The sequence below is a fragment of the Dermacentor andersoni genome, chromosome 9 (genome assembly GCF_023375885.2).
Source record: "Dermacentor andersoni chromosome 9, qqDerAnde1_hic_scaffold, whole genome shotgun sequence".
NCBI classification, from domain to species: Eukaryota; Metazoa; Arthropoda; class Arachnida; order Ixodida; family Ixodidae; genus Dermacentor; species Dermacentor andersoni.
In genome coordinates this window covers 98,965,571-98,991,985 of record NC_092822.1, presented here as the reverse complement: position 1 = coordinate 98,991,985, position 26,415 = coordinate 98,965,571, and the positions used below count along the sequence as shown (strand labels likewise).

At 43.9% G+C, this 26,415-nt stretch overlaps 1 protein-coding gene across 2 annotated transcripts in view; it reads left to right on the top strand.

Annotated features, from left to right (window-relative positions):
- LOC126527884 (uncharacterized) overlaps positions 1-26,415 on the top strand; it is a 57,265-nt gene that overhangs the window by 9,883 nt on the left and 20,967 nt on the right. The window contains exons 2-3 of one of the 2 annotated variants that reach the window (XM_050175730.3): positions 2,994-3,277; positions 12,592-12,955. In XM_050175730.3, coding sequence (XP_050031687.3) covers positions 2,994-3,277; positions 12,592-12,955 — 648 coding nt within the window. Of the gene's footprint in view, positions 1-2,993; positions 3,278-12,591; positions 13,346-26,415 lie in introns of those variants that run through there. The other variant, XM_055069323.2, reaches the window with a different exon arrangement.

The following is a 26,415-nucleotide window of genomic DNA, read 5'->3' as shown; positions in this document are numbered from 1 at the left end:
GGGCATCAGTCACTGGTGATCGATATGAATAGGTGTGATGATAGAGGTACCTCGAATTTGTAAAAATGGGTAATTTTCAAGATAAGTGGAATTTTAAATTCACAAAAATATAAGCTCCTGGCCGCATATAAACCGCATAGAGCTTCTTGAAATAGGCACCAGTAATCGCTAAATTTCTTACGAAAGCTCAGTATACCAGGAGTGGTATTTTAAGCAATCACTTTTGTGAGATATTGTGTGACTCGGCACCCAACACGTTGAGCGTCTGCATGCAACAGCGATCCTCACACACAGTTTACCTGACGTGTCCAAAGCCTAGTCATGTGAAATATTGTTGAATTCGCTCTAAATGTCAGCGATTTGCACTGCTTGGATGTCAGTATACTTGTGCAATTTTTGCATTACAGTGTAACCCAGCAGTGCAAAAAGTATGAAAACCTTCGCATCGTGAAATTTCCCATTATTTTCGTTGTTGAGATTTTGAGATATACGGAGTGTGGCACAAAAGCATTTTGAGATAAGAGGTGAAAAATGCATGGAGTTGACACCAAGCCGGGAAAAAATTTCGACTTAACTGACATTTCGAGATGTGAAAGTTCAAATTAATGAGGTTTTACTATAATTTTTTTCACTGGATGGTATGCAAGGAGTGTAGACACACTTTCTAAAATTAACTTAGGAGCTGCTCAACAAGTGCATTTCTAGTCCTCGTGTGTGCTTGAATGTGGAAGTAGAAATTTGGTTAGAGTGCATCTTGCAAGCACTCTGTAGTCATGAATTGCAGTTTACCAGTACCCATTATTAGGAAAGTGTATCCAATCAGTGCATTCTGCTGGTGCTAGCTTATACAGCTGAAGTTTGACAGTTAGAAAAACTTGAAAGAAAGCTAAGCTGAAAATGTGATTAAGCACATTCTTGTTTCGCCCAGACATTGGTGGAAAGAAAGCAACATGGAGAGTCCATGTTAAAACCTTTAGCCAGCGTACAAGGTGAACTCAGTTGCCTGTGACAATAGGAATATCAAACTCTTTGCTTAAAAGAGCCCTGCAATACAGATTGAATATGTATGTAGTTTTTATTCACTGTTGAATAACAGTGGTAGAACAAAGCAATCCTGCTGCAGCCAATGTTCCGACAAGGACACTTGTCTTTGCCACGGCACTAATGAGGACAAGACCCCTTCTTGTAACATAGCAGAGTGTAGGTGTAGGCCAGTTGGTTATTCATGAATTTGGGAAGTTACCGCAAGAAAACATGAGACTTGAAGATAGGTACAACATGAAGCGGTAACACATAAAAGTGCCTACTTTTGAATCAACTGGCCTACACCCACACTCTGCTACGTTATATTACTTCAAAAGTAGGCACCTTTATGTGTTACCGCTTCGTGTTGTCCCTTTCTTCAAGTCTCGTGTTTTCTTGTAATTTCCCAAAATCGTCAATAACCAACTGGCCTACGCCCGCACTCTGCTATGCTACATTACTTCAAAAGTAGGCACCTTTATGTGTTATCGTTTCGTGTTGTCCCTTTCTTCAAGTCTCGGATTTTTGCTGTAACTTCCCAAAAACCATGACCTTTTCTTGAAATGGTTTCGGCTACATTCCTTGTTTGACTACTGTTGACCACTTCAAGCCTACATAATCATCTGAACCACTGACTTGCTTGGATTTTAGTCACTGCTGTGTAGCACAGGTCTTAGCATTTCCTCAACTGTCATGGCATACGCAACTCTGCATACACTATAGGCACTTGGCAAAAATGCTGAAAGTTACAATTCTCACCGTGAGCGCACTACTTAACACCTTTTAATCCTGCTACCTCACGTACATTAGGCATGCTGTCAATCCTGATCAATCAGTGAAGTTGGCCAGACTACAATGTGCTTTACATTGTACGATAGTGGATCCACACGGCCAGTGAAGGCATTGTCGATGGAAAGGCCAAGTGTGTGGTACTCATCAAATAGTGCTTCAGAAGTATTTGCAGAACAACTTATGCCATCAGAGCTATCAGCTCCAAGCACTCTCTTCCTTTCTATCTTGGTGGCTTTTCCGTTCGTTCTTCCCCACAGTTGTTCAGGTCTCAGCCACGTGGTAGAGAGCTTGGTGCGATCAGCAGGCTTTCCTCTTCTTTGCCGATAAATTTTTTTGTCAACTGCCACTACAGCACTGACATCACACTATTTATCTTAGTATAATAGCATGCTCCAGGGTGAATACTTACGTTGACATTAACAGCATACAGCAGTGGTTGTAACTTCTCATGCTAATGAGCACTGCTCGGGAGGATGAATTTATTTTTTAGTTCGTAATACACATAGAATAAAGTGCAAATGTCTGTATTATATTTTGAACAATAAGTATGGTATGCTGAATAACAGCAGACTTACATACAGTAATCTCTTTGAATGCATCTCAGATACCAAGGTTTCATTGCCAGTTCACACCACTTACTGTCTTTTGTTACCTTCTGTGCCAATTTAAAATGATAATTCCTGCTTAAATTGCAAACAGCATGCTCAATTCTATCATTATAAATCATGGCCTTTTCATGACCTGATGATGACCTTCTGGCCGGTTGTCAGTTCCTCTAATATTGAACACCACCCGCTGGTGTCCAATAGTAAAGCAATTTAAACACCCTGCTGGGGTTTAAATTGCACTTCAGCAGCCTCAAAATATTGCAGTTTGCATTTTCTGAAGTATGAAAACAGGGGTGCGCATTAAATTGAGGGCATTAGATTCTTGGCTTCTGGCCATGAAAAAATCAAGTGCGCATTACAATTGAGTGTGCATTATAATCAAGTAAATAAGGTTGTAAGAGGATCCCAAACACAAAAGGCAAATTCAAGCTTAATATCCACCAAAGTCTTATACAACAGTACTGATTTGAAAGTGGCAGGAGCAAATGAGAAGTTTGGGTGTAGGAGCCAGGTGTGTGGTTAGTTATTTTAGCCGCATGGTCGACAGTTCTGCTTTACATTTCCTTCCAGACTCAATGCGAGCACCCGTGCGTGGAGTGGCGATGCGCGCATCCATCGCACAGCCCTGGAGGTTCCCACCAGCGTTTTCTGAGCTGGTGATGCCAGCGCAGCAGACGAATATTCCGCGAGCTCAAGTGGTTGACGAACCAACATCTGGGGCATTGCACCAAGAAGGGCAGATGCTGCGGGGTCTGCTGGCATCTGAGACATCGTACCCTGATCAGCAGCAGGCTACAGGAGGAGGGGGAGGTCTGGATGAACTGACGCCACTGTCGGAGTCCGAGGGACCACAGGTAATAATGATAATGACTTTGTTCATGCTCCATTTTATACTCTCCAGGCAATGCTGTGCAAGCTACGCATGTGTAATGTGATCATAGAAGTCAATAACGATAATGACTTTCATACTTAGCAGGCAAAGCCACAGAAGCTACGTTAGTAGTGCAGTTGAAATCTCACTGCACGCATTTTGCAGGGCTGTCTTTTTTAATCCTTGATGTTTTGAATACTTCTACAGATAAACTATTTCGTATTACAACTACAGGGTGCGCCAGAAACACCTTTGGCTCTTGAAAATAAAACAACACTTCAGGGTAAAGTGTATATGTTTATTTATTCACAAAAATACATTGTTCTTGTTGTGGAGAAATAATGTTTCGCTATTTCTTGAAAATTATGTTTACAAAGGTCAATGCTAGGAAAACAATGACAGCCTCCCACTTCATTAATAATGCTGTCAGTGCATAGCATAGAGAATGAAAACATATTGATTTGGTTATTAATCATGCAATAATTGGTCCGAAGCCTAAATTTTCTATTTTCCTTTAGCACTACAGTCAGCGACCGATTTTCAGACGCCCCATTTTTCGGATATGCCCTATAATTCGGACACCTTCGCGGCACCACTACATACCCCATAGAGTCAATGAGTCAAGAACGTCTGAAATTCCAGATGCAAAAACCTTCACCGACAGATTTTCTGGACTTTTAGCCGTGGCGACAGGTCCGAAATGGCATTAATCGAAGCCACCACCGCCGCCATTTTGATTATCTCGTCGCCTCGAACCGGCGCTCTTGCACCCTTGGTCACCCCACCCAGGGCACCCAGGGTTAACGCTAGGCCTAGCCACTTCGACGTTCTCTACCAAGTTTCTTGCTGTTCGATGCCGTGCGGCGACTCCGCCTTTGTAATTCTGGCCAATGTCTTCGAAGCACGGAAAGCAAGATGCATTGCATAATGCCGGTTCCCGAAAGTCAGCTTCGCCTCGATACAACCGTGTTACGCGGTGAAACACCAAAAGTATTGCGTTGAAGCATACCAAGTGTGGGAAGGGGCAATTGTTGCGGTACACGTGTGGTATGTATCCCTTAATTATAAGCACATGCACCCGCCGTCCCCTATCAAAGTATGAGCACCGATACGCCTAATAACTGTACTGACAGGCCTTCAGAGCTATTTCGAACGTGCCTGTGGTGATTTGAGCCTTTGGGTGCAGTAAAAGACATGCATTAATCTTAGTGATTGCCCGATTTTCAGATGTTTTCGCGGCCCCTATGGAGCCAGAAAAATCGGTCGGTGACTGTATTCTAATGGGATAAGCAAACGCCAGCGTGCACGGCTGCATCTCTTTTTGTGCATGATAATCTGTAAGGTTTCTCATAGGCGACAGTTGTGTCTCATTGTTAAATGGCACTTCACTAAACGACATTGCAGGAGGCTAAGGCCCAATGCTTATCAACTGTGGATAAGTACTTGGAACATCTCTGACGTTTTCACGACATGGAGGTTTCCGCTGGTTGCATTGTTATCTCTCTCTCGTGTGATCAATAGTTCATCCTGCCAAGAGAGCATCATCATCACCAACTTATTTTTTATGTTTGACTGCAAGACAAAGGCCTCTCTCAGTAATCTCCAATTGCCCCTATTTTGCGCTAGCAAGGTGAAATTATGTCTGCAAATTTCCTAATTTCATCCCGCTTGCTAATTACTTGTCGTGCTCAACTGCGCTTCCCTTCCTTTGGCACCCAGTCTGTAACTCTGATAGACCACCAGTTACCAACCCTACACTTTACAAGACCTCCTCTGCTCTATTTTTTCCTCTTAATGTGAACTAGAATATCGGTTACCCCTGTTTGCTCTTTAATCCACACCTCTGTCCTGTCTTTTAATGTTGCACCTCAAATTTTTCATTCTGTCACTTGTTACGTGGTTTTTAAGGGGAGGTGAGGGTCAGAGAACCATGATTTTTTCAGAAATATTTTGACTTTGTGTTTTGTATTCCTCCAAGCCTCTTCTTTTATGTATTGCAATATCAAAGCTGAAAAGCAACAAGTTAGTGAACATTTTAAAACACTCGTGGTGGTTTGTGAAAGTGCGAATTCTTCGACTTTTCATGAGGATGTAGGCCTAACCCTCTTATCTCGGAGCCTACTTAGGCAGTGCCACATTCTTGCTGAAAAGGCAAAAAAAAAAAAAGAAAGAAAAGAAGAATTGTTTCCCCGCCGAAGCCTAGTGTCACATTCTTTTCTTTTTAACTTTCAAGTGTGTTTTTGTCAGTTCTTCATTTTGTAGCATTTTTAGAGTTTGTGCATTAAAATTTGTGCGCTTTATGTAGCCTCATCATAATAAAATTTAGCATGCTTACGCTTTAACATGTCCTGAATTCAAAGAAACAACTTTCAGAGCTTTCCATAAACTTATTCAGTACAATAATTTCAAAAGTTTCTTCGTTGAGAATGATAAAACTGAAACACAGACTTAAGGACAAATGTTGCACTATATTTTTGCTTTATTGAATTCTGCTATTCATTGGGAGCAGCATGAGCTACTTTTTAGTGTTTTCTTGTGCTCATTGTTATCGCCTAAGCTCGTGCAAAAATTCATTGTTTTTACAAATGCATGGTGTGCAAGAAATTAACGAAATTAGTTACCAGAAAACTAAGAGCAGAATTGAAAAGAGGAGCTCAAACTCTCTAAATGGTGAAAGTTTCATTGAGCTGTCACAAATATTTAAACAAGAAGCTTTCTGAGTAGATCTGCCCTTAACTACTTCTCTGGCTTTATTGTCGACTAAAGGAGTTGGCACTCGACGTCAGTGATTACTATTGCTTCAATGTGGATGTTAGCCCCTTGGTATTGAAGTTGGAAATGTTGCCCAGTTTTCTAGGTGTCTGGCTTTCCTATTGTAATTGCGCACCTCAATAACTTTGTCCTTGTGGATTTATTCTGTCTACCAAACCTGAGTTCAAGCTTACGAACATGTCTGTATCCACAGCAATAATTATACAAGCTCTGACTGTGCAACAAAGCAATTTACTTAAAGGGGCCCTGAAACACTCTTTTGAATGTAGTAAGAAAATGTTGCCAATCCGTAGAAGAAGAGGCTCCTGTGAACATGTGAGCCAAATATTATTGACCTGCATGCAGCAGGGAACTTGCAATGTCCTGTCAAAAACAGCGAAAAATTTCTAACTCTTCCTTCTGTGGTGTCGGCATGCAGCCTCATCGCAAGTGCAACTGTACCCACCAACAGCTACTTGCCGAGTTACATGTACTGTGATCAATAGTTCATCCAATTGCCCCTATAATGAAACATATTTATGAAACATATTTATGAAACATAGTTATGCCTGTGATCTCAAAAAGACAGAAAAATTATTGAATCATTGCACTGCCGGTCTACGCACAACAGTTACATGTAGCTGTGTCTGCTGCGTGTGGTCTCCGAGATAGCACCAGTGTGCTGCAAAGTGTAGTCTACAGGGACAGCCATGGGGTGCCGCGATGAGTCCTCTCGCCGCCGAGGCACTCAACTTTCGGGTGGTGCTTTGCCCCTTGGCTTCTCCCCCGTGTAGCTTCCAGCGTGCTAGCGGAGATGAAAAGAGAGAGGAAGTTGTGCATTAGTGCGATAACTCTGTTTGTACTTGAAGGATTTGAAAAAAATTGCCGGCATGAGATTTGCAAGGCAGCAAATTCTTTAATACTAACATCATTTTGTGAATAATAGAAAGGAGCTACCCTTAACCACTATTAATTGAAGTCGAAAAATGCATTTGATGTTAAACTAGACTATATCAGAAATACTTTGCTGCAATAAGTACTTCAATGCATTCAGCAGAAGCAGAGTTATTGGCCACTAAAGGTCGCATATGATCCCGTTTGCGATGCTTCCGCTCCTTTTTCGATGACTTGCACTGCAAAGGCTACGATAGAGTGGGGCATCCCCACAGCACTTCATCTACTGAACATCATGCACTGGGACGTGCAGTTCAGATTTGATTTTGGATGTTTATGTAGACACCACTACTTCCAATTTTGGTGCCTACGGCATGCCAAACACGGCACCCTACGGCGGTGATGATATCTATGCTGCGTAGCAGAACGCAACTACATGCAACTGTAGCGCATATGCGCAGAGTTTGCTTTGTGCGCGACAAGGCTTCAGTGTGCACTCGCGCTCATATGCTCCAGTCTGGCCGTGCTACGTGGTGCGGACCAGCTTTGTCCTGCCCCAGCTTGACTGATGGGTGGTAGCCACATCCAACTTGCACATATTGAAGCGCTTTCGATAGCTCAATACAAAGTGAAGCTTGCCAAGGCGTCTAACCAGGAGTGAGTGCACATTGGCAAGTGTGCGTGGGGTCTGACCTTAAGTTTTGCATGGTTTGTGGCTAGTTGAGTGTTCATAAGTCGAAATTAGTGAGACTCGACGGCTACGACATCGATAAGCAGGGTCACCAAAGTTTAATTCTTACGCTGGCCACCACACCTGAGCGTGAGCAGATGATAGTTGGCTTCTTCCGGAAGTACATAATTGTAATCGAAGTTTGATAGCAGGTATTTGGTTACTTCAACCTGTTTATTAAACTGCGTAAATAAATAGACACGGTAACTGTTGGAAGAAGTGCACTGATGCAAGCATCTTTCTTGATTGATGTCACCTATCGGCCAATAGCAACCGCATATGGGAATCTGCTACATAACAAAATAAAGTGCCCAGAAAAGAATGAGGAGCAGGATTCTGTTGAAAAAGAGAGCGTTCGAGAAAAAAAAAATGACTTCGCGCTCCGCTTTCCAGCTCCATGTACTGCGCACGACTGCAAAATTTGGCTGAGATGTTCACAGCAGTGTATGCTATCTGCGGACTATATTTTTTACCAAGCCAGAGGGGTGGTTCACGAGCCCTTTAAGGCTAAACCACACATACACATGCCGGCACGTGCAAATTCGTGTCAGTGCACCTCCACATGGTGCATATATGGTGCGGGACAACTGGTGCAAGTCGAAGCGCAGCACGAGTGCAGAGATATGTTCCAGACAGATATGGGCACTCGGTCTGGCTCACATCACCATGCACCTAACGCCATGTTGTGTGAATAGCCAAATGTTTGCTATATGTACGACATGGTTCGAGTATGCGCTCACACTCGTGTGCTTGTCTGGCTGCGCTATGTGGTGAAGAGTGACTTTGTCCTGCACCAGCTCGACCGACGAGTAGTACCGAAATCTAAAAAGAGGTGAGGCGTGCAGACAGGACACAAGAGTAGAGAAGTGGACAACACGAACGCTTCTCTACTCTTGTGTCCTGTCTGTGTGCCTCACCTCTTTTTTGCATAATGGATCCTTACCAACTAGCTCAGCTTTCTGTCATTCTAAACCAAAATCTAAATTGTATATCTTGAAGCAATATCAATAGCTCAATACGAGGTGATGTCTGCCAACATGTCTAACTCTATACCAGCAGTAGGCATGCACTGACACGCATCTCTTGTAGGTTCAAACCGTTATTCCTCGCGAGGCACGGCAGGTGCAAAGTGCATAGATGCGATCTTGCGCGCTTTGGCAAGCATACATGTGGTCTGAGCTTTACAACCCTTGCGTAAAGTAACTTCATCCATAGGCTCCACTACAACACATAATACCCACACAATAGTGTGGCCACACAATGGTGTACAGTGTAACCCAAATGCATTAGCATTAGCAATGTCAAAGTGGGAAAAAAAGTCTATGCATGTGAAGTGAAGGAAGCCGCTCATGTGTTAGATGTGGAAAGGGGATGGGAGAGCTTGAAGGAGCATGTGTGGTGTGTATACATACAGTGCAACTTGACAATGGTCTGCTCCGAACCACTGTCAGTTGCACTTCACTCCTCGAAGAGGTAGGGCGTGTGTTGAGTGAGATCCCAAACAGCACTTTGCAATGTGTTCAATGTGGTTTGAATCATGACTTTTGTACCTCTAAGAGGTACAACTTAATGCTGCCGCATTTCTCTTGCACTTACCGCTAAATCTCCACGACATTTTTTTTCTTTTACACTGTACACCCACCAATAAGAATTTTCACACGTCTGAAAAAAATAGGTGTGTGTTGCTCGCTATCGGCAGCCTTTGTCACGCGTATCAAGATCACCTACACCTATTTGGAACTTTCAGGCTCCCTACCACCTGGTGCACTTATTTTCATGTGCAAGGCCAGCTGACGTGTCTCTATGTGCTATTAAAGGAGTGCAGGCACCAAATTCTCCTATGATTATTTTTTACTCTTGGGTGATGCACAGCATCTAGGCGACGGTACTAGCAGTCAGCATATGCATTATTGTGTCCCCTAGAATTCAATGTAAAACAATTTCTCTCTCACAATTTTGGATTTCGAAATTCCCGCCTGGTGGATAACCTTTATTAAATGACGTAAATCGTGAGTACCTGACGTCATGGAGTTTACGTGAACCACCAAAGCGCTGATGACTACAAAGTCGCCCGTCGTGTGCTCAATATCACACGTGTACTCACGCTTGCTCATGTCAAAGCTAGGTGGAAGACGCGTACTTGCATCTCGCGACTGTATTTCGGCAAGTGTATGTGCAACAGCACTGAAAATGCATCGCTACCATCGTCTCTAACGTCTCACAATTTTGCTCTCAACTATGACATTTTCATTATAGCTATCACAACGAGTCTGGAAAGTGGTGCCATGTTTAATTTATAGACTTTAAGATTGAAATAACTGACCCAATTACCTAAATTACCTGATAAACTGAAGAGGCACGGAGGCACACTCCCTGCACTCATTTGTATTGGTATAACAACCAGCAGCTGATGCACCATCAAGTTTTATATGCATTTTATGGTAAAATAAACAACTTACTTCAATGCTCCCATGCTACGTTATCGGTTGTAACAATTTAATCTGGCTACGGGGCATGTGCTGCAAAAGGAAAAAGAAAGCAAAATCCTAGGGAAGAAAAAGGGGGTGAGTCTCTTTGTCAGATTCACCTTTGTGTCGCACACGAACCTCCTCCCCACACAACATGCCTTAGTCGCATTGCCTTGAAGAAAAAAATGTGAGCTTCTTTGTTACACCCATCTTTGTGCATGCACCTCCTATGGAATGGCTTTGTCCCACTCCCATACTGTCTCCCTTCTACCCTCTCTCTGGCATTAGAGGAGTAAAAGGGAAACCGGAGAGGGGCAACTAAGGCATGCCATATGGGGAGTGCACGGCATAAAAGTGGGAGTGGCGAAGCGGCTTGTCATTTTTTTGTCTTTTTCCTGAATTTCACATTTCTTTTTGGCATAGACACCCAGCAGCCAGATTTACTTGTTATAGGGAATAATGTAGTACGCAAACATTGTACAGTTGAAACCACTTATAACAATATTCAAGTGCCACGAAACTTCTATGGTTATGGCATAATTTTTATAGCTGAGTTGCATGTAAAAAATCAAAATAGGGAAATGTCAGAGCTGTTGTGAAAAAACTATAATAGTGGGGAGGCCAGTGCTCCTCCCCACCACTTTCCTTCATCTGGCTGCTGAGTGTGTTCACTCGTTTAACTGTTTAACTCTGTTTACTGCACACTCTGATCGCTTGTAACAAGGCGTGGCTTTCGGCGTTCAAGAATAGCACTGCTATAACAACTGTAAGTAGAGTTCATGGGCAGCAAGCGATATGCGAGCTCTGCTGAGGCATCGCTTTGGTTGCCCCAAAAGGGGCCCTTTAAAAAATGCGAGAAGGTTGCTGCAGCAGCCTCTCAGCTTGAGAAATCCAGAAGAAACGCTGGGGTAAGATAGCCACAAGCATCTTACCGTCCGCGTACTTCTCGCTTGCTTGCACGAGAAAACCCCATGCCCGTCAGCCTTACTTGCTTTATGCAAAGCTAGTTGGCATCCTTCTCCAAGGAATCCAGGTGCTTCACATAGTGTAATGGAAGGTTCCTCCCGAAAACAAAGCCCCGGAGGGACTGAATAATCTGCCGGGCCTCCTGTGAGGACAGCATTCAGGCGGCCTGCCCTACTGCATCATCGCTGCCATTGTTGCCGTCGCTATCTGATGCAAGCACATTCACGACGATCGCCTCATCGGTTAGAAGCACTTAGTTTCCAAATCTATAGCAGTGCGCTTTCTTTTCACCGACAACATTGTACATTGCTGTTGATCAGCAGGCGGATCAGCTATCTTCCATTTCGGTGATGAGTGAAACGAGGCTAAGAGATCACATGGCCAGGAACGACTTGACACAACCAGCAAAGACGAGCGCGAGGGACTTAATCTGTTGGCAGACCTGTGCAGAATGAGTGCCGAGGGAGTAATCTGGAAGCAGCGCAGTTGGCGCAATCCATTTGTGTTCCGGAGGGTGATGCGGCAAGGAGCTATGGGCGCAGCCGATCCATGTTCAGAGGGGTGGAAGGGCGACGGGAGAGAGGCGCACAAGGCTTCTGATGTAGAGAAGGCTGGAAGGCGAGCGCGTGGTGGCTGTTGGAGCGGCGGGCCATTTTGCAGCAGCTCAAATGTCTCTTCCCTTTTTTTTTTCAACCATTTCGCCTTTCATTACCTTTCGGCATGGACACCCGGTAGCCAGGTGTACATGTACATTTTATACATTTCAAGCTTTATGCGGAGAACTTAGACGCGTCAATTAATGATCAGAAGGACCTACTCTTACGACTCGGTACGTTTGTGCAAAATTGTCAAAATCGTTTCAGGGTTTCTTTAAATGGAATTTTCTTTATATTTGAATATTGTTATAAATGGGTTTGACTGTATCTCTTTAGTGTCTTTTTAACCCGAAGACGCAATGACTGCATTCGTAATAAGATGAAAGATTGGGTCAGTTGGTTTTGCATCACGAGGTTATAGCAGCACAAACTAAAATATGTGCACAAAGAAAGAGACACAGGGGTTTTAGTTTGCACTGCTATAACCTCATGATGCATTTGTAGGTATGGTTTGTCAGTCCCATCCTCACCAGTTGATTTGGCTACTCTCACATTTGTATGCCTACCCGGTAACACAATTGTCTTCATGTAATATTTATTAGTATTTGTTATGAAAATAGTATTAGTATTAGTTATGAAAATTAAAAACAGGAAAAAGTGCACACGGGAAAACCGTATGCACTTTTTAAAATTTTCATTTTAACTGTATTCTTGCATTGACTGTTCTGATGTTGCACGCTATTTCATTGTATGAATAGTGCTTTTGTTACGCTGATGCCTTTCGTTGCTTTTTTGAATAATGCCTGCTTTATGTGATTGTGACCGTAGTTCCCTCTTCAACCAATGCCTTCCTGTACGCCTGTGAGGTACTCACAAATGAATAAATAAATAGACGCAGCAGCCCCTGCCGGCGGAGCCACTGCGTTCGGACGAGCTTCCAAATGACCGGGCCGGGGGCAAGCCTCCGGTCGGCTGGTACCGGGTGCCCGGCGATGGTCGGCCCATGTACGAGTGCCATTTCTGCCAGCGCAAGTTCGGCTGGAAGAGCAACCTGATGGACCACCTGCGCACGCACACGGGAGAGAAGCCCTTCAAGTGCAGCATGTGCCCCATGGCGTTTGCGCTCAGCTCCACCATGGTCAAGCACCTGCGCACCCACACGGGCGAGAAGCCATTCAAGTGCTCGCTGTGCCCCAAGCGGTTTGCCCGCCAGGACCACCGGGCATTGCACATGAAGACACACAGGGCAGACACCGGTGAGCTCTCTATGGCAGCACACAGCTGCGTTAGCGTCACTCCCGGCCATTTCTGCGATTGTGATGAGTGCCTTAGCCTTAAAAAAACAAAAAAAGAAGGACCAGTTAGAGAAGGAAATAACGCTTGCGGGACACCTCAAGACGTTCACCATGGTGCAAAACCACTAGCCCATCAGAAAGCCATACACGTTTCTGTGAGTTGTTATAGCTGTGTGAACATTAAGGTATTGGGCTAATTGTGGGGTGGATTCAGTGTGCATCTTATGACCAGCGTGAAAGAACAGGGGACAGGAAAGAAAAGAAAGCCTATCTTTCATCTTCAATCTGTGTTTCCTTGTGCTGGTCTTGAGATGCGTACTAAATCTGTACGGACCATGTTTGATCTGTCCCTTGCGAACTCCTGCCACTAACCTGCTCTAGAAGTGCCTTTCTTTTACCTTCATCACCCTTCTGATTGGTTGTTCAACTGTGATGGCACAATGCATAGCGACTGCATCTGCTCCTTCCTATGTGCTCTGTCTCTATGATGCTGCTTCACCTCCTTTCCACAGGATGGCTCTGTAGCACCGTCTGCATAGCTGTGGAGGCAACTGATAGCTCCTTGCCACAGATGGCACTGGTGTGAGCTTAACTGCCGGTGCGGCTAAGTCACCAGCATAGTTCAGCAGAGTAAGCGGATACTCATTCACATCCACTCACCAGTATTTTTGTGTGCCATGGGCTCACTCATACTCAAGTACACTCACACTTGTTGGCACTCACTAATGCTCATACTCACGCGCGCCAACACTCACTCACTTCCATTCACACTTACCGGCACCCACTCAGGCTCATGCTGACATCTATTCTCACTCACTGGCGCTCACTCACTGACGTACAGTAAGCCCTCGTTAACTCAAACTGATGTGTCAAAAACAACGGTCAAGCCGAAATTTTTTCCTGGCTCAGTGTCAACTCCATGTATTTTTCACCTCTTGAAATTCTTTTGCGTCGCACTCCAGATATCTCAATATTTCGTCTGTAAGAGTGTCGGGAAAAAGTCACTAACCAAAGTTTTCCATACTTTGTGCGCCACTGCGATATCATCGAAAAGTGACAGGACTGCGAGTTTGTAGTGAATTCCTCTTGATTCTACGCCACTCTTATCATCCGCCATTCATGGCCGGCTGCAATCTCACTGATAACAGACACTTTTAGTTTAGTGCTGCTACGATTCTGCTCTGCTCAGATTTCGCAAGCTGAGACACTGCAGGGAACTGCATAGATTTCGCATTTCATAAACACCTCTTGCCAAGACGCGAGCAAGCGCAATCAGCTTAGCTGCAAAATGACTGAGAAACCAAGTGAACACGCTCCGCTCAGTTGGATACTAAGTGGAGCGCTAAGCGAGCAGTCTTGGCGCTGTCGGCATGAGTGTTGTGCTTCTGTGGAAATTTCAGTGTTGTCATGACGCAGTGACCTGGAACCAGTTTCCATAGGGAAGGTCAGAAAATCGTAAATGTACTGAAATGTGGTCATTATAACCGATAGATTGTTTATCTGGGAATGTTATAAGTGGTTTCGACTGTATAACAATGAGCTGCCAATGCATATTCAATTTTATATGCGTTCTATTGTAAAATAACCTGCTTACTACGATGCTCCCATCCTTCATTATCAGTTATAACTATTAAATCTGGCTACCGGGTGTGTCTGCTAAAAGAAAAAAGAAAGCTATACGTACCCCCGAAAGCGGGGAGCCGCTTTGTTATGTCCACCTTTATGCTGTGCACCCTGCATGACATGCCTTTGTCGCATCCGTCACTGGCCTCGTATGCACCTCTCCTGGCTCCCTTCCACCCTCTTGAAAATGTCAGAGGGGTGGCAGGGAGACTGGAGAGGGGCAACAAAGTGTGTGGTACACAGCACAAAGGCGGGCATAGCTATGCGGCCCTCAGGTTTTTTTTTTTTGTTTCCTGGATTTCATGTTTCTTTTCTTTCTTCTGCAGACACTGAGTAGCCAGATTTAATTGTTATAGCCAACAATTATCATCGCCATCACCAGCATATTTTTATGTCCACTGCAGGACGAAGGCCTGTCCCTGCGATCTCCAATTACCCCTGTCCTGCGCCAACTGATTTCAACTTATGCCTGCAAATTTCCTAATTTCATCACCTCACCTAGTTTTCTGCCGTCCTCTACTGCACTTCTCTTCTCTTGGCACCCATTCTGTAACTCAGTGGTGCACTGGTTATCCATACTTCGTTGAACTCTTTGATCCAGTTGGAAAAGATTGCCTGTGACATCCATGCTTTAAAATTGGCCACATATTTAACTGCCGTTTGCTTCATTCTCTTGAAGAGTCTGGGCTGGGCACTTTTCCCGATAACTAACGGAATTCGTCTGTCACTGCTATCGCTGTTGGTGCAAAGCAAAACCACCACGCAGAGTTTGCTTTGCTTGCCACTGTTGCAGTCTTCTCCCTTAAGTGCCAGCTTGCGATTTGGCAACATCTCATAAAACAGAGCCATCTCATCAGCATTGTAAACGTCGGCCACCTCGTAGCAGCTCAAAATGCCAGGCCACTTCTCGGCCACTCGCGATGCAGAAGCATCGCTGTCCATGGAGGCAGGCTCGCCGCTAATAATTTTCCCGAAAACTCCATTTCGGCTCTTAAAATCTTGCAACCAGCCGTCGCTAGTTTTAAAGTCCTCATGGCTCAGGATAACGCAAAATCCTTCGCTTCCTGCGGCAAGATCACGTCACTTATCGGTACGTTTTGTGCCCTTGTGTCCAAAAACCACGTGAACCCAGCTTTGTCCACATTGAGGGCGAGAGAAACATGGAGGTCATCGACAACTTCATTATTTTTTTCTTTGAACTTGTGCCCAACTCACTGCACTGCGAATGCTTTCTTTCGCATTCAAGATGGTTGATGGGGTGCTGGCTGGGATGTTGAACCGGGCAGTGACATCCTTCTTCTTCTCGCCCTCGGCAACTGCATTCACAAGTGAAAGGGGTACGTTTTGTGCCCGTGTGCCCAAAAACCACGTGAACACAGCTTTGTCCACATCGAGGGCGAGAGAAACATGGAGGTCGTCGGCAACTTCATTCTTTCTTTTCTTTGAACTTGTGCCCAACTCCACTGCACTGCGAATGCTTTCTTTCGCGTTCAAGATGGCAGGTGGGGTGCTGGCTGGGATGTTGAACCGGGCAGTGACATCCTTCTTCTTCTCGCCCTCGGCAACTGCATTCACAAGTGAAAGGGGTACGTTTTGTGCCCGCATGTCCAAAAACCTCGTGAACCCAGCCTTGTCCAGATCGAGGGCGAGAGAAACATGGAGGTCGTCGACAACTTCATTCTTTTTTTTCTTTGAACTTGTGCCCAACTCCACTGCACTGTGAACGCCTTCTTTCGCATTCAAGATGGTTGACGGGGTGCTGGCTTGGATATTGAACCGGGCAGCGACATCCTTCTTCTTGCCCTCAGCGACTGCATTCACAACTGAAAGCTTGTGCTTGAAAGACAAAACTTTCCGCTTCCTTGCCAAACTCATTTTTGAAGTGAACGAACACCGTGAGAAATGTGCGATACACTGCTGAAGTTAACACTCATGTCATGTCCACTCTCACATTTGCACACTTGCCACCATGCCACGCCAACACGCATAAGCCTTAAAGAAAAAAAAAATGAGAACGAAAAAAGAAAAAGGCAGGCAAGCATGGTTGTGACACCTGGTGTCATGATGCATAAGCATAAAATGCAGAGGCTGATCTGCTTGTGTGGCACTAGGGGAGCTGGCGGGTTTTATCATAGTCATCATTGCTTTGGATCAATTGCTCTGGCTTGCTGTGGTTGCATGCATTCCTCCTGTGATCGGCTGCTTGCCTTATTTATCAATTGCAAAAGTTACGCATTATTTACCCGAATTTTCAGTAGAGCTACTGCTCACGATAATGAATGGTAAACACAAAAAATTTGTTACACCAAGGTCGTCAATTGCCACAATGCCTTCATTATGTGGAGGTCAGAAATACATGGGTATCTATGGGGATGGCGTTGGGGAATGAAAAAATTTCGTTAAGTTCAGGATTACGTTACATAGAGATTCATTACATCTAGGTTTAACTGTATGTCAATGCGATTTTTTCTTGCAACTTGAAGACGACTCCAGTAAGTGGGTTCAACTGTATATGTCAAATATGCGCTGCACGAAAATTTGAGACTACCGAATCCATATATGGACTTGCTGTGCCATCTAGTTTATTGTCTAAGAACTAAAGTTTCATTCCCGGAGTAGTTATTGTTTCTTTTTTTTTCTGAGCGGTGGTGAGTTTTAACGGAAGCACAGAGTGTGGTTCATATCGTTTGATCGTGAAGATTACAGACACTTTGGCTGCCGGACGTTCACACGAACAACGTTCTTCTGGTTCTGTTGCATCCTCAAGTGATTGTTTAGATGCGTCTGGCAGCAGTCACTCTGAGGATGAATGGAGTTCATCAGATTTTCGTTTGGACGATGGAGATGAGCTTCAGAACCACTAGGCGGAAAACATTTTCTTGCAATTCATGTTTCTTATGATTTATTCTGTTGAAACTTTCACAGGTTGTAGACCCTTTTCACGGAACAGTTTGCTCCAGAAGAACGAGATGGTGCTACTGGTGGTGCGCCACTTGTTGCCTCAGTGAAAGTGCACAAGTACGAAACCATTACCACATCTGTCTGATAGTGTGCGATAAGCTGTCAGAAATGCAACTGATTGTTCGCTAGCGCCCTGTGCTCCATTTATGCTGCAAAAATCTGGAACGGTAGAGAGAAGACGTATGCAGTAGTTGACTTCAAAGATAGTGACTGGCATATTAAGGGGGGATGTGGCTTTCGCATCGCGCGAAATGGCCTGAAAAATCTATTTTTCAAGGATCACATTTTCAGTTTCTATAACTCTTTCTCTACCCCATTCCAAAATATCATCCCTAAAAAACAGATAAATGTGCTCTAAAAAGTTTGTGGTATCAGCCAAGGCGACGAGAAGTTTTGCGGCAATTGTGAAAAGATGGTGTTTTGAAGTCATGATATCTCCACAACAGCGCAACCAAGCGCTGCCATCTTGGTTTCATCAGAAAGAGCATTTCTCTAACTCCAAATTTGCCACTTTCTTGGCCTTTCGGAGCAAAAACAAACGCAGAAAAAGCAAAAGTTCTGAGATCTTGCGGTGGTTCCTGATTGGCGGCGCGTGTCACGTGACAGCAGCGCGCTGCCCCATTGGTCTCCAGAGCAGTTGCCCCTGGCAACAGCGTGCGAAGTGCCGTCACATCATCTGTTATTCCCGTAGCTAAGTTATCCATCACCCGTATTACAAGGTACTGCATAGTTTCGCTAGTGGCTCTGAATGAGTGCGTGGTATAAGTTCGTGTAGGATCTCGGCTCTAATCATGTATCGGGCACAGTACGAAAAGAAATATAAAACTGCACATCGATTTGCCAGCCGTAAGCGCAAGTCTCCGATGCCCAAAAAGAAAGGGTTGCCAACAGCTTCCACTGCCGACTCTGCTGATGTTCAGTGCGTTGCGAACATTGTGAACACGCAGCATTTCCTTCCATGCATAGATGCTTCGAACCTGCAACCAAGCACCTCGTATGTTGACGTCTCAGACCCACGACTGTGCACTTCACACACTGACGTCTCGGACCTGTGGCTACACACCTCGTGCGCCGATGTCTCGGACCCGCAACTACGCACCTCATGAGCCGACGTCTCGGACTCCCAACCAAGCACCTCGCGCATGGGTGAAATGCAGTCAAAAATTGGCGGTACAATTCAGGCTCACTTGGAGCCACATGATCGCTAGAAGCTTCTCGTGGGTGTGCCGAGACAGAGCAGGTATAACTCATTTCTGTTTTGGCGACCAGGAGAAAAGTGAAGCAACAGGCGAGAGTGACAGTTGTGCCGATGTGGGAGCTGGCAGAGGAGTTTTCGGTTGTGCAGGTCACAGCATTGAATGCCTTGTACAAGAATGCTTTCAGCCGGGACTGACTCTTCATTTGGGAACAAGGCATAGGTTGGCTGCACGAATGTGATTGACCTGCAATGCCTGTGGCATTGTTTCAAGTGAATGGTCATTGCTGTGAGTAGAGGGTAGTAAGGCTTTTGATGTGAATATGCGTGCAATGCCAGCAATCAAAACTACCGGCAGAGGGGCAACTGCACTGACCTGCTTTTGGTCAGTAATAGATGTTTCACACAGAGGCTTCCGCCATGAGACCTTCCAAAAACATCTGCAATAAAAAATTTAGGCCTGCTGGTGAGGTAACTGCAGCAAGTCTCTCTTATGATGCTGTGTCAGCCACGCTGAAAGTTTACAGCAAAGTGGAGTCGGCATCCACAAGAAATGTGACCGTAGTCTACAACGGGACATGTATGACATGGGTTCATGCATCCCATATTGGTGTAGGCACAATAATTGAATATTTCACTGGGCTGGTGCTTGATTGCATTGTCCTCTCAAACAGATGCCATGGATGCATGCTTGGGCCAAAAGAAGACGATGAAGGCTACAGTGAATGTAGAGAGACTCACGTGTGTCAAAAGAACGATGGAAACTCAAGCCGAATGGAGGTCGAGGCAGCGTTGCTCTTGTTCAGAAGGTCACTAGGAGGAATGACCTCCACTACACATCTATTGTTTGTGATGGGGATAGTCATACTTTCCAGTCCCTTTGTGAAGCCAAGGCGTATGGCTTCATTGCATTCAACAGAGAGGGCTGTATCAATCACGTGAAAAAGAAGATGGATACAGCCTTGAGAACTCTTGTCTCAAAAAGCAGAAGAAATAAACCAATTATGACCTACCGAAGACCTAATCAAAAAGCTTACCAATTATTATGGCATGGCCGTACGTAACACTAGTGGTGTAGGTGATATGCAAAGGGCCATAATGGCAACCTTCTATCATATCACTTCAACAGATGAAGAGCCTCATCATGAACTCAGCCCTCCAGCTACACTGAGCTGGTGCAGACACTGGGCTGCAGAAGCTGAAGGTAAGGCTCCGCCACAGCACAAGTACAAATCAGCAACACACGTTGCAGCTGCATTGCTACCAGTGTATCAGGGCCTCTCGGATCCTCAGCTACTCGGCCATTGCCAAGGCAGGAAGACTCAGAATGCAGCCAAGAGTCTCCACTCTGTCCTACGGTCTACCAAAAGAGCAAAATGCTTCATTGATTGCAGCGGAGACAGCTGTCAATGAGGCAGCCTGCAAGTACAATGCCGGAACTCTTTGTGCACACAGAAAGCTTTGTGCCTCACTTGGCATTAAGCCAGGAAAGTATTCTCTTCAAAGAGCCACAGAAAAGGAGGACCTATGAAAAAATGGCATTGAAAGAACATCAGATAAAAGGTTACATGCCTAAGAAGCCCCACGTTGCTAAGGGCACCAAAGATTACAATCCTGGTTCATTTTAGAAGAGTGGAGGAGAGGCGAAACTTCAAAAGCCTTTTTTTTTTTTCTTTCAGAACTGTTTTTTGCCTTCTGCTCAGTTGCTGGAACTGGTTTCTTTGTTACCGTTTAGCCTATTTTGACTGTTTCTTTCTTGTCATGTATCTGGGGCGAGAGTGTAGGTCATGACAGTCTCGCTTTCTTATCTTGAATTTTTTTATAAATTTATGATGTGGCTATTCATTCACCCCGAAAGTGTGTCTGATGAGAACGTAACATAAAAAATGGCATAACATAAAATTTGTGTTGAAAAAAACAAAACAATACTCACGACCTTTAGCATGCATTCAGCTGTGCAGTTAATACTCAACAAGACTTCCATCACGTTTTTTAAGCTTACTAGGCTCTGCAGAAAGTGCAAGATAGAAAAATGTTTCTCCATAAATTTCAATAAAATGTTTGCAAGGTATTGCTCTGAAATTTGTATGAAAGCATCAGGGAGACATTCTAAACATTTGTGCCAATTTTCATCAATATACATGAAGAAATAAGGAAGTTGATTTTCAATGCCATGTTGCCCCTTAAGGAATACAATGAATCATTGTGACCAAGTCCACATACTGAATGCCACGTAAGGACTGCCTGTGTTGCTGCCCTTTCACAATGCATTGCTTTCCTTGACGAAAAAAAAATCCGCTCTTCTGCCAACATTGTGTCGCTAACCTACGAAGAAAGAACCTCAAACTCAGAATGTTGGCATGAGTGAATATATCACTTGTTACACAGTGTCAGAGAGTAGCACCGCTTCCTGGCATAGTAAGCATCCACCAAGTAAACATCCACCCTAACTCACATGCAAACTTATGCTCACTCTATTGCCAACGTATCAAGAATAAATGAATAAGTGAATGGGTGCACACTTGAATCAATGCGCTGAAGCATGGGTGATGGCGACTACGCTGACAACACATGCGTATTTGAAGCTGAACATTTTGTGACATTCCACAGGCAGTAAACGAGTGACTAGTGATAATACGTCTTTGCTGCAACATACCGTATTTACTCGAATCTAGGCTGGCCCAATTCTAAGCTGACCCCCGAATGTCTAAAGCCAGTAAAAAGAAGACAAAGAAAAAGAAAACCTACCTCGAATGTAGGCCGTACAAAAAAGTAAGTACAGCGTTCACAAAATGAAAACAGCGTTTATTAAATATGAACATACCAAGCTCACTCTGCATCATCATCGCTGCTAGCCTCGTTGCTGTCTTACTTATTGCTGTCATGTCCTCATTACGGCACATGCAAAAAGTGTCTCCCGTTGCCCCTTCCAACAGTGAATGTTTTTCTCGTCAATTCTGTAGTCCGACCCAGCTTGAACATTTGACGATGCCTCTACAGCTAGCACAACTTTTCATTTGCAAGTAGCACTATAGTGGCATCACCTGTTTGGCACCATTACAACAAAGCCACACTACACACTGTTACAACACAGGTCAAAATGGTGACATCAGTCATATACTTTAGTACTGGCACGGCTAGTAGCGGTGCAATACTGACTTTTCTAGATGGTGCTAGTTATGCACCATATTTATCATCTTCAATTAAAAAATGGCATGTTCTTTAAGATCATCTAATCTAAGCCAACCTTAGAGTTTGGTATACGATTATTATTAAAAAAACTATTGGCTTAGGTTCGAATAAATATGGTATCACAAAGTATAGAGCACTTACATTCCATGCCCCTTTTGCGAAGCAGGAGCAAATCGTTTGGAACTGAGTGCACCCTCAAGTGTTTAGGCAGAAAGTAAACAATCGATAGTGACGGCATTGAGGAATTTTACTGAGTCAGAAATGTGACATGTGTCTGCTTCAAAGTGTTAGTCAAATGAAGAATCGAGAGAAATACACATTCATCTTGATTTAATTCATATGTGGAAAGTTTGGAGCACTTGAAATACATTTTCAGCGTCACTTCTTGTACGGGCACTGTATACGCTACTTGTGCCATTTGCACAATGTGTAATCAGCTCCAAAATCATTTACATGTCCTCTGAAGCTGTGGCCAAAGCTTCGTGTCGTCCACCCAGTCACTGTCCATGATATCCACTGAAACATACATCTAGTCAGGCGCACCGGCCTCATGGACTTCCATTGTAAACACAAAGGCAGCTGAGGCAACCAATAGACGCATCACCCTTGTAATAAAACATAGCAGCACCCATGGGATCACCGTGAAAAAGGTCTATAGGCAGTTGATGTAAAAACATTTTGTGTGTTTGAGATCTCTTCCTTTGTTTTTCTTCTTAGGTTATCAATGCAAAATGCAAACATTTCTTCCCTTTTTCAATAAATTTTGTTTTTCACAAATATTACATACGTCCTTACATTTGTTTCTAAATTTATATCTTTAGAAAGTACAATTATTTAGCTTTCGATTTATATATAGCATGACATTGTAACCATGATAATATAGTCAACAACGGATTTTTCGGACATTCCCGATAATTCGGAGGCCTTCGCGGCACCGCCACATCACAGTCAATGTATAAGAACGTCCGAAATTTCGGAGGCAAGACCCCTTCGCCGTCCGATTTTCTGGACATTTTGCCGTGACCGCAGGGCCGAAGCGGCATTAATCGAAGCCACCACTGCCGCCATTTTGATTATCTCTGCCTCTATCTGGCGCCCTCGCACGCAGATCCGCTGGCAGCCGTAGCCACCACCGCCGAAACTCTAGGCTTAGCTGCTTCGACGTTCGCTACCAAGTTTCTTACCTTTAGGTTCCGTGTTTTTCGTTGAAACAATTCACCGCTGTAAACAATGGCGCCGTCTCCGCCTTTGTAATCCTTGCCAATGGCTTAGAAGCTCGGAAAGCACACCCCGTTGCACAATGTCGTTTTCTGAAAGTCAGCTTCGCCTCGATACAATTGTGTTACGCGGTGAAGCATACCAAGAACGGGAAGGGGCAATTGTCAATAGACACGGTATGCATTCCTTAATTATAAACGCGTGCACGCGCCGTCTCCTCCCACAGTACAAGCACCGATATGCCTAATAAGTGTACTGGCAGGCCTTCAGAGCTTTTTCTGATGTGCCTTTGGCGATTTGAGCCCTTGGGTGCAATAAAAGAAGCATGCATTCATTCTTTTTTTTGGGGGGGGGCTACCTAATTTTGCGGACGTTTTCGCGGCCCCTGGGAGTCCGAAAATTGGCTGTTCACCGTATAATTCATTCATCATGGCACATATAGATACCTGGAAAAACTCTTTATTTTCAATCTAAATTTACAAAGCACATCGAAAATGAGCATAATAAGCAAAAAGAAGAAATATTTCGTGCAATATTTTTCAGCAATACAAGAATAACACCAGGCAGAAAACTGGAAATGGGCTTCACCTCAAGCCACCTATGGCTTCTCTTGGAATTAGGAATTAGTATAGGCAGCTATCACCATGTGTGAACCGTAAGGTATTTGCATTGCATCGTGTGTGCGACGTGATTGCAGCTGGAGATCTTGCATTGGTCTGTCTCTTCTGACCGTGCCTTCAAAATAAAGCCAGTCACGTGCCAAACTTCTTCCTCGTCCTGTTTGCTCTGTACCAGCAAATTGCACTTGCTGCCCATCATTCAGTATTGGCCAAAGGCATTTAATTAGAAATTTTGTACTCAATACTCAAACTCGGCAAGAAACAAATTTCTTTCTGTTATGTTGCCTATAAGCAGCATTTGTCAGTAAAGGATTAGTAAAAAAATAATAATTACTAAAATTTTTCAGGGATGATATATTGAAATGGGGTAGAGAAAGAGTAATAGAAAGTGGCCAATTTTCCCATGGTAAGAAAAGAGTCAAAGCTATGTCCCTATTTTAAGGGGAGATGCACCTAAAAGATCAATTTTCACTAATGATAAATCTAACTGCATAAGTTTATGCATTTTGTAGAATTCAATCTCCCATTTTAAAAATGTTTTTAGTTTACCAGAATCTTAATCAGTTGTTTTCTTGTGCCCCTGAAAGTGGAAATAGTAAGGTTTCTTGTGTAAGTGTGGAACTTTATATCATGACTAAGAGAAAGTTATAAATTGCAGAGTTGTGTTAATAGTGATCTTTGAGAGCAAATTGAATATGAATTGAAAAGAGCCGGAATCGAATATAGAATAGTTTTTAAATAGTGAACAGCCTTTGTCACAATTAATATAAAAGGATGTTCACACATAGTATTCTTGAAATTATTATGTTTCTATTACACAGCACGTTATGAAGCATTGTTTATTAAAAGCACAAATGGAACATTGGGAGCAATCAAGTAGTTTCTTTGCATGCACAGGTAACTTCAGAAAGTGGGAATGATCGCTTTATTGCCTGTAAAGTATGGCTACGTAAGTGACGTAGCCTGCTTCCCTACGCAATTTGTCGTGTTCTATGTCTATATGCCCACGCGGGTGAAAATTTAATATACTCTTGCTTTAATTTTATGTTTAATTGGGCGCAGTTGATGTTTGGAAACATTCTAAATGTATTTGAAGGACATTTGCATTTAAAAATAGTGACTTTAATTTGCAGACCGAATCTAATAGGACACTAGTCGATTCATTATTGAAAAATTTCTAATTTTCACACACCCCTATAAAATTGCCTACATTGTTCCACATAGTGTACAGACTGCAATAAAGCTAAAGAATTAATTTTGGTTTGCCTCAATATTTAAATAAGAAATGTGAAGTATGAACTGCCATGTTTGAGAGTGTTGTTGAGTGGTTTACCAAAATGCACATAACCATAATTGCCGAAAATTAGTCACCAACCAACAATTTGGTCTCAAGGAATGGCCAAAATGCCTGAATAATCAGGAGCCTGAATTACTGGATTTGCACAAAAACAAGGGACTTTATTCCACAAGTGGTCAAAAAATGATGTGCCATATTCTTTGATTGTCACTTTTGTAGATACAGCCGAACCCACTTGATATGATATGTTGGTTCTAACAATGAGAAGCTGCTGCACCGTCAACTTCTGTATGTTTTCTATGGTGCAATAACCCACATACTACAATGCCCCCATGCCACATTATCGGTTATAATGATGAAGTCTGACTACTGGGTGTCCTGTCAAAAGGTAATGCAATGCAAAATTCTTGAAAAGAGAAAGAGAAATTCAAGCTGCTGCACACCACCGTATGGTGTTTTCTAGCCTTCTCCGCATCACCAGCCTTACACTTCTCTCTTGCATCACCCTTCCACACCTCCGTACACGAATGGGCTGGGACCATAGCTCTATGCCGTGCCACCCTCCAAAATACAAATGGACTGCACCAACTTCACTGACAGTGCTGGGTGCTGCTCCCAGATTGCTCAGTGGCCCCTCATGTTGCGCAGTTCTGCCAACAGATTGAGCTGCTCGTGCTTGTCTTTGTTTGTTGTGTCGAAGTCATTCCTGGCCGCGTGGTTTCTCAGCCTCGTTTGACTTGCCGTCGAAATGGAAGATAGCTGATCTACCCGCTGATCATTGGCAATGCACGACATTGCCAGTGAAAAAGAAAGCACATCGCTATAGATTTGGAAACAAAGTGCTTCTAATCGATGAGATGATCATCGCGAACATGCTTGCATTGTATAGCGACAGCAACAGTGACAGCAACGATGGCAGCAATGATGCGGTAGAGCACTCTGCCTCAACATTGTCCTCACAAGAGGCCCTGCGAAGGATTCAGTTCCCCTGGGGCTTCGTTTTTGCGAGGGACCTTCCACGGCACTAAGTGGAGAAGCTGGATCTTTTAGAGAAGGACGTCGGCAAGCTTCACGTAAAACAAGCAAAGCTGACAGACATGGGGTTTACTCGTCCAAGCCAGTGAGAAGTACAGTGCAATCCGCTGATAACGATATCAAGAACGAAAAATCCGATCGCTATAAAATTATTGCTACATCTGGACTGCCGTTAAAAAAGAAGAAAAAAAGAAAAGCTGCTGCACATACTTTTGTTGCTCTGAAACCAAATTTGCCACTGATGATAAAGAATTGACATTGTAGAAAGAAGGCTGTAAAA